General features: G+C 35.4%; 1 protein-coding gene across 8 annotated transcripts in view; it reads right to left on the reverse strand.

Annotated features, from left to right (window-relative positions):
• LOC149085508 (bridging integrator 3-like) overlaps nt 1-10,722 on the reverse strand; it is a 42,383-nt gene extending 31,661 nt beyond the window's left edge. For 3 of the 8 annotated variants that reach the window (XM_089233566.1, XM_089233562.1, XM_089233567.1), the window contains exons 1-3: nt 10,611-10,722; nt 9,573-9,625; nt 4,589-4,643 (exon numbers count right to left, since the gene is read on the reverse strand). In XM_089233566.1, the coding sequence (XP_089089692.1) occupies nt 4,589-4,617 (29 nt within the window). In that variant the 5' untranslated portion in view covers nt 4,618-4,643; nt 9,573-9,625; nt 10,611-10,722. Of the gene's footprint in view, nt 1-4,588; nt 4,644-9,572; nt 9,626-9,833; nt 9,907-10,399 lie in introns of those variants that run through there. The other 5 variants (XM_089233565.1, XM_089233561.1, XM_089233564.1 and 2 more) reach the window with 4 other exon arrangements.
• Between the last annotated feature and the right edge of the window lie 2,239 nt (nt 10,723-12,961).

A 12,961-nucleotide genomic window follows, 5' to 3' on the forward strand; every position in this document is an offset into this window, starting at 1 on the left:
AACTAAGTAATATTTATATGAATTTGTAAACAAAATTTACCCTGATTTATCTCTAATTATTGTAGGTCCCACTTATCCACATAACTTTGTGACAGCATCATGAAATATAATGTATAAAACAATTTCATATGTAGGAGGATGAAATGCTTAAAAATGTGAAATGTTATAACAGACAAGGCTTATTAATAGGAGAAAATCTCTATGGTTAAAGTTTGAAAACTCATGCAACTAAGGTTTTGGATTTGAACAAAGTAGTAGTTCTTGTTAATTTAATAAAAGTATATGGCAGTTAAGCTTCAATACTCTGAAATGCTTGAAGAAATGAAAATTACTTTGAGATATAAGAAATTTGAGGTATAGACCTATGATTGCAATTTGTAAGTTTTGATGAAAATTGTGATTAAATTACTGTGAAATGTTTGTAGTTTTCATAAATTATGTCAGCATTGTTTTAAGTTTAACATCTAAATATGAACATTATAAATTATTAGAGCTCAGATTTTTATACCCTAAAGATGAAGCGTCATTGCTGATAGGTTAAAAAAACCTGAATTTATTGATCAGCAACAGCATTTCATCTTTAGGGGCATAAAAATCCAAGCCCTATAAATTATAAATCAGCAATGAATAACTCTTCAATAGCATTGGGCAGAGATACAGGGTCAAGGGTCATGGAGAGGGGAGCACATCAGGCATCAATGATGAAGGGCTGACTAATATGTACATTATACATGCACAGTGAAACCCCTCAGTTACAGCCAAAAACTAATTATGGGTTTTTTTTAAATATTCAATAACAAAACCCTCTTTCATGGTTACCACTCTTATACGGATTAAGCCACTTTTGTGTCTGCAAAAGAGTTTTTCACTTATATATATATGAACTGGCATCATCATTGTGCCCCAGCCCTTCAAGTCTATTTTTACTTGTGCTCAGCAGGTCTGGCCAAAAATGACTCGACTACGTAGGGTTGGTGTATTTGTGTGATAAAAACCACTCTTTGTTCCTTACAAAAAAAAACTAATAAATGAACAAAGAATTTAAAAAACTGAAACAACAGATACTCATCAGACTGTTTTTCAATAATTTATAATATTTCACCTAGTAGTAGTTGAAAAGTTTTTACTTCAAACATAGTACACAACACACTTGAATGCTAATGATGTATCCGATACCATATTTAGTAAAGTGTGAAGCATGTAAACTTTTTCTACAATTAATAACTGAAAAATAAGAGTTCACCTAATTGCATATTTTATATACATTGTGCCTTGAGAGCTGGATAATATGGGAAAAATTAATCTGTCCTGTAAAATATGGTATGATTTTCATCATCAACATCAATCATTGGTGTCCCAAAGAGGGAAGAGTCTAGACAATTTTACCCATTGCAGGGGTGCAAGCGTTCCTCATCCATTTTGAAGCAGCAAACTTTCACTTTTGGAGCAGAAATTTTGAAAATGGAGCAGAACTAAAAACTAACTATATCTGAAATATAAGGAGTGATTTTTCTGTGAAATGCCAAAAGTTTTGCCAAAAATGGTTGGAACAAATAATTCTAAATAAATTTCCTTCACAAATTAAAGTCTATTTAAATTTTTTCTGAATTATCTTATCTGTCACTAATACAAATACAAATACAAATACAAATACAACACCACAACAGGCAAAATGCCCAACGAGGTGGCTGATAAAAAGATGCCCATAAAAATATGGTTGTCATATGTTTCAAAAATACAGCAACCCAATTAAAAATGCAATTAACACAAGTTATAAACAATATATACACGTGATAAAATATTATACAATGCCCATAAAGCATACTTATGGTTGTCTTATTCTAAGAATGGATAGCTTCCCGATTTACCCCAACATGTTTATCGTATTTCTTTTTAAACGTGTCAATTGTGTTACAATTTACTACCTCCGGGGGTAAGCTATTCCATTTATTAACAACCCTATTGGAGAAAAATTCCCTGCGACACCATAACCTTGCATTGTCCCTCACCAATCGATACTGGTGTCCCCTTGTAAAAGCAGTCGATTGGCGGTGTACTAAAAGTTCATGGTCCATCCTATCCATCCCATTGAAAATTTTGAACACTTCGATCATATCTCCTCGACACCTGCGTTCATCCAATGTAAACATATTCAAAAAATGAAGTCTTTCTTCATAACTCAAGCCCTGTGTGCCAATAAGGACACGCGTAGCTCTTCTCTGCACCCCTTCAACCAAGTCTATGTCCCTCTGTAGGTATGGTCTCCAAAACCTTACAGCATACTCCAGTCCAGGACGAACTAAGCCTCGAAAAAGCGGAAGAATGACTACTAAAACATGCATTACTGAAATGACGAATAAAAATTATTACTCTTTTCAAATTAAACACCATGCATACTGACAACCTAGGCAGCAAGAATTTCTGCTGCATGAACACCAAAATCTTATTCATCCTGATATAGCCAAAAAGTGTGTGCAGAATATAATAAGGGTTTCCGTGAAAAAAGTCAGCTTCTCACAGAATTTAGAGAAATGGTTAAATTTAAAAGTGAAATGCAAAAAAGGAGAAAAATATAAATACCTTATTTACTTAAACAATTTCTCAACATAATAGCATGTTAACAGATTAAATTTTTTTTCTGCTGTTTTCTCAGCCTGAAGCCTGTTACAATATTTTCTATACGAATCACGGGTCACTTTCAGAAGTTCAGCTTCTCAATGATAATTTCTTTCAAATTTTTCATGCCCATGAACATAAGATTTTATGCGTCTTATTCCATTAAAGCATTGGATGGACAGGTTTTTCACTGTTCAAACAGACTTTTGTTAACACTGAACTCTCTTTCACTGTCTGCATTACCATGTGCTAAAGATAAAAAAGCCTTCACCAAAACTGGAAAAATTTTGAACTTTGAACTGCTCTCAAGGTTACAAATTTTGAATGTCTGCCCAATATCTATCTATCTAGTCTTTGAACTGATTTCACTTCTTGTAACTCTTAGCACTATAGTGCAACCCATTCATTGCACATAATTGTTAGTATGTTGGTGATACAATGTTGTGCAACATCCCAGCAATACCTGAGGGAGTAATGTACCATCCCAGCAATGCACGAGAGGGAGTGAAAAAAAGAGAGGGTGCAAACATTTCATTCTCTCCAACAGCATGTTTTGGAAAGGTAAGACATTTATATATAATAGGTATCTCACAGAAGTTATGTAAAATGAGAATGCTCCTAGTACAAACTCCTTCCTTTGGCTATTGTTAAGAGCATGCCCCCCCCCCCCATGCAGGGGTGAACCATGTGGCCATATTGGGCGGTACTCTAGGAGGGGTGCCAAATGAAGTTTAAATGGTGAAAAAAGCTTTGTCAACAAAAAAAAAGCGGCCAGTAGAGCCAAAAATAGGTTCTGCATGGGTAGAGATTTGTTTCCTCAAGCTACCCATGGTTGCCAAATCCAGATTTTCCTGATGTGGAACTGTCATGATTGGCAACCGCTGACGATAACCATACGACCACATAGTGGCTAGATGACAAAGCTATGGATATTTTAGCTGGAGGTTTTTGCAGATCCCAGTCCTCCTTTTTTTCCCAATGATCTTCAAAAAATGTTGGTAATTTGAATAAGTAAACCAATCCCCTTTTCGATTCTTCGCAAAGGCACGTGTGTAATCTTGTGGGAAATAAAGCAAATTTACGTCGTAGGAACCATTTTGGCGCAGCTCTTGCATCCCTCCCATTGCTCTGAAACCAAGTAGTAGGACCACAAATTATGGGTTATGTACATGTGAAGAAGTAAAGGGATGATCTTACTTACATATACAATCAGTCATGCCTCTCAGCACATCGCTGTGGATATGAGCCTGCTTTTGAGGTGATAAAATATAAGATGATGAAGCTGAAAACTTTGCTATGATTTTCAAAATGGAATCCGAAGGCTTGTTTGACATCTTAATTTTTAGACTTTTCAATTTTATGCCTTAAGCCCAATGTTAAGTCTTGAAAAAAATTAGTTTACTGTGGTGTCAACGGCAATGTATCTAGCCTGCAACTGTCAACTTTGACGCAAGGTTAAACGCTTCGAAGTTATTGATAAAAAAAAATTTTCTTCATTTCATACGGTTTAGAGCAGGCAACTTCAACGCTGTGCTCCCTGAAGCACACAGAGTGATTAATGCTCATCTCTGATTTTGCACTCGCGAACACTTAATCGATGTTCCAATTAAATACCTTGTACAAATTGCATTCAAAGATTGAATGTAATTTCATTTTTCATGCATTCGTATGCTAAACTTGCCGCATGGGTGCTCTTCTTTTGATGATAGGTGCAGTGCTCGCGACTAGAAAAAGGTTGAAGACCTCTGGTTTAGAGGGCTAACTGCAGTTTTCATGAAACAAATAAAGGTTTTTTTCTTTCATATTCTCAATCATTTATACGCATTTGTATGCAAAATTGTATCCTCCCCACAAATTCCACTTGGAGGTTATCATTGGTCCTACTTATTGCACAACTTTTGGGTATTTGCTGTAGGCTTATACTAGCTATTTTTCTTCTTCCCATATAAGGGAAAACATGCAAAATACATACCCCTTGCATGATGTGGGATTTTGATCCATGCCGACTAATTTTTCTTAGAGGATTCCTAAAAACATTTAAAAAATAAAACTGATTACTAATTAAATAAATTAAATTGAAAATAAATGATAAATTGAATATGAATACTTGAAAAAGAGTGTGAGGGAGAGCTATCATTACTGAAAATGTGTTTTTATGTACCTTTTCTTTCTGATGTTGTTTCACTACTAAAAAATTTTTGCTTCAAAATTGTATATAATGAACCCTGTGAAATACCAAAATTCTTTGGTGCCTCACAATTTGTTAATTTAACTAACTGTAGTTCTTCAATTTGTGAAGCAATACATAATGCTTTGACATTCTCATATTTATCAAGAATAGAAACAGCATCACAGCTAATACAGAACAGCAGCAGCATCATAGCCAATGTCCAAGTCTAATGAACAAGCAATAAAGAATATATAGGCACTTTTGAAATGAAGAGGTTCCAGAAACAGTGATATCCATACTTTCTGTGATTTTCATTAGCGCTTCCCTTCTAGCCAATTGGCAATTTTTCAGTGATTTTAGTGATAAATGCTTTGCTTGCCTTTGACCAAAGCTGTAGCAAGAAGGCCCCACCCCAAAAATGTTGAAAAATGACTAGTATATAGGGAATAACATGCTTATATCTATTGTTCTATCACTTTGGTCCCCTCCCCAAAATGTCAGTTGTTCCCCCTTCGAAATAAATTTCTGGTCGAGTGCCTGCCTTTGACAACTTCTTACAATGACTGGCGATGTCCTGTTCTTTCACTGGGAAATTCCTGATTTCCCGTATTTTTATCAAGGAAATGTGGTCAACGATGGAAATTTTTTGTCCTGATACGTGTATTGATCCTTTTCCGCCGGAATGCCTATTATGGGTCAGATGGAACCCCTTTGCAGACCTGCCAACTCAGAAGAAGAAAAATTGTACTCTATCCCTAAAAAAGCGTAATGCGGCCCGTTTCACAATTTAGAGGAGGGAAGAGAAGGTGGGGGTACCCATACTAAAATTTATTAGGAGGAAATTATAATCAGAAAAAGTAATTGCTGCATGAGAAAATATATGGTTTATTTAAAAAAAACCACATTCCCAGGAAGACAACAGATCAGTAAAAATTTGTTCTCTCGTCTATCTTTTGATATTTTTGCACTACTGTTTCATCTAAAATGAAACATGATTTCACTCACTGGGACACAGTCCCCTGATCAAGTGAACACATAAAAAAAAATAAAAATTCATTAGATTAATGCTAAAGTGTTGAAAACCATCTGATATTTCTCAAAACCATCTAATATGATCTCAAAAATTTAACATTTTAATCACCTGAAGAATTGATTTGAATAGAACTTTATATAATAGAATAATATCACACTGGAATCAAGTGTATTATTTTTTGTCGAAAATTTCCAAAAATCCTGAAAACTCTCGACCCTGAATAACTAAACAATAAAAAGTAATTCTATATTCGGTGGTTTTTCAGCCACCTCGTTGGGCATTTTGCCTGTTGTGGCATTGTATTTGTATTTTAGACACGGTGAAATTTCAACGATACTTGAATATCGAGAAAATAATGGTTTATTATTGTAAATCTATCAAAAATGTGTGAATCATGAATGCAATTTTTTGCACAATTCGTTTAGAAAATTTGGTTTGAATTAAAAAAGTAAAACAGGTTAAATAAAATGAAACCATAAAGGGTTAGGATGGCATGCATATTTTGGGAAAATATTGATCCATCAAATGGATGCTAAAGGATTGGTGCATCACTCAGTATACTGCCTGATACAGAGGTGGCTTGAGACATTATTTCGGCACATAAGCTGCACCAGTAAAACAGCCGCCAAGACTCCCAGAGGTGTTCCACTGTTTCTCACAGCGCAGGAATTTTTGGCTAGGTTCTGCGGAGTGATGTCGACCAACGGACTATCAGTGATTCTAATGCCAACCAATTATTGTGACATAAGCAGGAAAATGTCAATATTACCGATTTCGTAAAAAATCATATTTTTAGAAGCAAAAGTATATAATCGTATTAAATTGCTAAAATCATATTAAATATGATAAAATCATAACAGTTGGCAGGTGTGCCCTTGGAGGGCCGGAGGTTGTGCACCCGTGCTATACTGATTTTTGAGAGGCTGCCAGGCCCTGCCTATCTTGAGTCCTGTGAATTACCCACAGAAGGTGCCAACTGAAAAAGAGAGGGGGCAATTTTTATCACCAAAATATTATTTCCTTACACTTAAGAAATGTCCAGAACCAGCCCTGGAGGCTACAGAATACAAACATAAAAACTTTATAATTTAGAAATGTAATCCCAAGGCTTTTATGGTATCTGCCATTTTTGTGGAGGACAGAATTTCATACCTTAAGTTCAATGTGATTGCCAGTGTTAAAAATGTTTTTATAATGTGATGCTCTTTGATGACAATGCACCCGGTCTACAACTCTCAATCAGTTTAGATTCACGGGTAAGGCTATTTTCTCATCTCCAAACACTTGCAGCTTATTATTTCTATTATATTTTTTAAATAAACAATTAAGCAGCACACGTGCTTGTCATTTAAAGATATTTATTGCCATTTTTTTTAGTATGTGTGTTCGAGAGTTTCTTGATATTTCCCCCATTATTTATTTTACCAACTATGCATACCTATATGTATACATAGTGAAATGCCGCTAAAATAATACCCAATATAATGATAAATACCCTCTACAACATGAGCGAAGATATTGTCGCCCCCCCTCCCCAAGACTTTCAAGTCTATCTCCGCCTATGCTCTATAACAAGTTTTTTTTTTTTAATCTTTTGTTTAGAATTACCTTTAGTCTAATGTTAAACACAATGGCAGATTGTGGCCAGAAATTTTGGAAGGGGCACCAAAACACTTATTCATCCTTAGAAAATGGTAGTCTATTTTCATATACATGCTATTTGTAATTAATGGCTTTAATAATTAATCTAATCAACTTATTCTAATAGATGAATTGGAAATATTTTCCTGCATTCATTTTGAACTTGAACAACCCATGCTGTCATTGCATTTAATTAAGAATTCAATATTTCTATTTAGAACACTAATTAGTATAATTACTTTTATTTTTTTCCCCATGATGATTTTAAATGTACAGCAAAGAAAATTTAACAGCTTTAAATTTCTAAGAAAAGGGAAAACGTGCACATCTTAAAAAAAAGGGAGCACTGCGGGTACCACTGCGGGAGAAATTAAGAGCACCAGTTGACTGGTTAAACTCCTCTCAACGTCTCACCATAACAATATCCTTCACTACGATAAATACCTCTATAACAATATTTTTTCCAAGAGATTTTGGAACCAATACAGCAGTATTTTTTATATCTAGTCAAAATTGGTTTTGATATATTTTTAAACTCGTCACCTGATCTTGTTCTTATGAGAGAGAGGGTGCCCAATAACATTGGTATTTTGAATCAACTGACCAATAAAAGTGTTAATGAAGTTTTCTGTGTTGCTACTTTTTTGTGGTTCATAAACATGTAATGAGGAAAACTTCTTTACAGGAACAAAACCATAGCCATAAATTTATTTCAGAGACAAAGAACTGGTATTCTGAGAAGGGGGGGGGGGAACAGAGTGATAGAACAATAGATTTAAGAGCAGCTTATTCCCAATACAGAGATGCCATTGACGAGGTATAACTCGTCAAATACCTGGAATTTCGGAAAAAGATGCATAAAAATTTTGTTCAAGCGTCCTCCAGGACGCATTCTTTCCTAGTTATACGAAGAAGAAAAAGCGTAGAGAAAACCCTCCCCAACTTTTTCTCCCTTTTGTTTTCTCCTTTTTACCGTGTATCATGATCGTGTCCTCTTGCTACAGCCTTCGACATAACATCTACTAAATTTTATTTATTAAATTATCAATTAAAATGAAACCTCACTACAACAATACTCAATATAATGATAAATCCCTCTCTACAACAATATTTTTTTTAAGTCTTGTTTGGAAAGGTCTAGTCCAGTGTTTCCCAAAGTGGACAATATCACCCCCTGGTGGGCGATGGACAGGTCCAAGGGGGCGATAGAAGCCACGGGTATAACATGGGATCCTATGGGTTCGCTTGAGTTGGGGGGCGATGAGAGAAAAATTTCTCTGAAGAAGGGGGGCGATGGAACAAAAAGTTTGGGAAACTATGGTCTAGTCTAATGTTAAACTACTGCCTCTTGATACAAGGATAATTTCTCTACAACAGTATTTTTCTACAACAGTAGTTTGTTTGCAGGGTATCGTTATATCGTGATTACACTGTATATTTTTCTGTGGCAAATTAGTGCATTTTCTGATGCACAACTTTGGTTGTTAGTTAACATCCAAAGAGATGTCAATAACAGCATAATTTGATCATGCATCATGATAATTTGCTGCCACTTGATATAATAATTCCTCTACAATAATATTTTCTTTTCCACATAGTATCCTTACATAGAGGTTTCATTGAATATGTATAGTGCTAAAAAAAATATATGAGGTTAGGACCAAAAATGAATATTTGGTAGTATTAAAAAATTAAAAGTTAATAAAATATTCAAATATTGAAGAGTGAAAAGATATTCAAGATCACATTTAACTTTATGAGATTATAGAAGCACACTAAATAGATAATATTATCCAATAGTTCTGTCATTGCCCAACATTGTTGGCAAACCAAGAAGGCTCAGCCAATACTAATGCAAACTCGCCACATGGCCAACAGTAAACAACCCTTCTTTCTCTAACAGTTTTATTTGTTTGTGGTTTGTGACCATGATGTTCTGAAGACATCTGACATTGTAGAGCCGAAACACATAAACCAGTGAAGGAAGGGAAAAAATTAGTCTTTAAACATACTAAAAATTCTTTTTAATTCTTTTAAATGTATAATATACGTATATGTATACACATTCATATTCACAGAAATTGCTTTGACAAGTCGAGCAAACCGACTCACCAGCTCATGTGAATCAAATGATCAGTGGTACACAATATAGTCTTCAGGCATTGCTAAAAGGAATAAAATAAAATTTTGAAATACAGCATTAATCACTCGACATTGTAAACAAAAGTACCAAACAAAAAAGTAGCTTGGGTGAATGATCACAATATTATTCTAGTTGTACAAAGAAGTTTTGCACGAGACACTTTTGGTGGCATAAAACTGTTAAATATATATATTCTTACATTAAATATAAATTCATAAGAATAGGATTACCCATCTTTCATAGCTTTTAACATAGACTTTGCTATCAGCAACTTTCTACAGCAGGTTAAGATTTATTCAGCTGTACATCTTTAAATATATAATATGTTTAAATCAGTGTTTCTCAAAGTGTGTGTCACAGCTTCTAGGAGCAAATAACAGACTTAAATGAAGAAAAATTGTTTTATCCGCATAAAATGTTGTTCTTTCCCAAATTTCCTCCATTTTTCGAATCGGAATATCTCAGGAACATCACACTTTGGAACATGGATTTCTTTTGTTGGCATCAGGAGAGACAGGGCAACAACTTTCTAATTGGATGTTAGAGCACGGGTAGATAAAAATTTAGATTTTATTTTGTTACACATTATTTTCATCCCCAAAATTGGTACAGGGTAATTTTTTAACGCCCGTTGAGCATTTTTTAAACTTAAATCACACCTCTACGACGGACGATTGATGAAATAAAGGCCGTGCTAGCATTTACAGGACACCCTGTATAATTAATCAATGTTTAAATACATGCATAAGGTTAAGGATATATTATTTATTAACGTTCGACATAATTTAAAAATTACCGAGAGAATTCTGCGAAATCAAACTTCTTGTTAAATGCTTGTATATAAAGTTGTGTTAAAAAACTATGTTCGTTTCCGAAATAATTTTGAAAAAGAAAGATTTCTTCGAAAAACCGAATCCAACTAGATTGAAAATCTTTACCCAATTATGCGAAGTAAAGGTGAGGAAATAAAATTGGGATGGAATAAATTACGACGCCTTTAAAAATACCTAAAGAATCCCTACGACCAGAGCCACGTTGTTTTTCACTTATGTAAACAATGTTCTGATATGAATCACGCGATCATACCTATAATAGGTTTTGAACGGGACTGTCCATTTTTTGCATTTGAATGGAAAAGAAAATTCGTAATTCTTGTTTGTGTGAGGGGGGTTTTTTTTTTGTTTTTTTTTAATCTCTCTGAAATTTTATATTTTGCTTTCTCTATGTGTATTTTTTGGTTAGAATTTCCAAGTGTGATTTTCCCCCATCCCTATCATGCAAGATTTGTGCAAATTCTACCATCTTTAATGTAAATTTTGCATTCATGTATTCACATTACATATATGTACTCACATATTTACATGTATATTACATAGTGTAAATTTTTGTTTTAAAGCGGTCCTAAAGCCCTTGTAGGTATAAAGGACGTAAAATAAAGTGTCATGTCATGTCATGTCCATTTTTTATACTGATGAAACTGACCATACTTGCTCAAGAAAATACGGGACATTGCTAATTATCGTCAAAAATGATGTTAAAAAAGTGAGCAAAGCATAGGCGGAGATAGACTTGAAAGTCTGGGGGGCACGATGATTTCTGGGGGAGGCAATCCATCAGAAGTGTTTGCTCGCGAATTTTGACAATGTTGTGCACTTGTCATTGTTTTCGGCGACAATTGGTAATATCCGTTATTTTCCTGTATTTCCGATCCTGAGAGGAATTTTCCGGATTTTTTGATTTTTCCTTGCTTTGTATCCCAAACACTACCTTCATGTCAAATTTCATATTTCTAGGCCTGCTAGAAGTGCCTGGGATTTTTGATGATCGGTGAGTGAGTAAGTCAGTCCATGTCAAAATAACGAAACTGAGTTCAAATATCTCATGAACTACAGTTGATAGAAATGTGAAATTCAGAAATTAAATTAAGTTTGTAGAAAGCTCTAGACATGCCACAAGTTTCAGATACCTGCATAACTCCAGTACGGAGATATGGGGTCTCAAAAGTACCTCGAGTTGCTTCCAGAAAAGGATATTACCAGAAATGTACGTCCACACTCATATACAAACGTGTTCTCTGACTTTTCATAGACAAAAGTCGCAAGTCTAAGTCGCAGAATACGTCCACACTCAGGGCCGGACTTAGGCAGGTGCAAAAGGTGTAATTACTCCGGGTCACAAAACATTTGGGACCGTAAAACTGGACTGGACTTCATTGCATTGACTACATATAATATTTTAATATAACTGCTTTAAAAAGTCAAAACTTGAAATTCTATTGATTCTATTGATGGAAAATGCGCCGATTTATTAACAGACGCACGTGGTAGTGAACTCGCAGCCTCTACACAATTAAAGGGAGCCTTAATTTTTGACAGAACCCAGTTTAACATTTATACAGTATCTAGCTATTTGTTTTACAGTATCTAGTTATTTGTTTTACAGTATCTAGCTATTGATTTTCCAGAAAATTTATAATTTTAAATACTTGAAAAAAATATAAGACCTATACCTATGGTTTCCAGATCCTTGTCAGTGTTTACAAATGGTGGCGGTGGAGGGAGGAAAAACCATGGTTTTAACAGCGCCATGAGCATGAGCCCTGTGGAAAAGAGATTCTCTGGGCCTGTCATGGTATCAGACTTGAAGTGCCCGTCACATCTATTAAAAATCTTATTCCAATGTATTAGACCAGTGATTACCAACGTGGGCGTGAACGCCCCCTGGAGGGCGATGGAATGTTCCAGGGGGCGGTAGAAGCTACGGGTATAACATTGAATCCTATGGGTTAGATTGCCTTGGGGCATGGGCGGAAATACGGGGGGGGGGGGGAGCCAGCATCAAAGGTGGAGTCGACTGATCTAATGTATATATGTATATGTGATTTGACATCATCATCATCGTGCCGCAGCAATAATGAGCCCGTTAAGGAAACAGACATTTTACGATATTATGCTCAGGTGAACTCGGAAAGAAAAGTCATCTTGTCTCCACCGGGACACGAATTCAGGCTCTCTTGCATACCGGGCAAGCATGCTACCATCTACACCACTGGAGACACGACCCTGCCTTCCTTATTTCACGAACTGTGGGGTGAGGTGCTGAAGTGGAGGCGTTGGTAGCCTCTCTTAACTTTCAGGAAATGGCTCCCCAGGTGGTGGGACGACAAGATGACTTTTTTTTCCGAGTTCACCTCAGCATAATATCGTAAAATATCTGTTTCCTTAACGGGCTCATTATTGCTGCGGCACGATGATGATGATGATGATGTCAATTCACATATACATATATACATTAGATCAGTCGACTCCACCTTTGACGCTGCCTCCCCCCCCCCCCGTATCTCCGCCCATGCCCCAAC

Source organism: Pholcus phalangioides, unplaced genomic scaffold, assembly GCF_987345545.1.
Source record: "Pholcus phalangioides strain wild (caught in Gottingen) unplaced genomic scaffold, Ppha-v1.0 ptg000007l_1, whole genome shotgun sequence".
NCBI classification, from domain to species: domain Eukaryota; kingdom Metazoa; phylum Arthropoda; class Arachnida; order Araneae; family Pholcidae; genus Pholcus; species Pholcus phalangioides.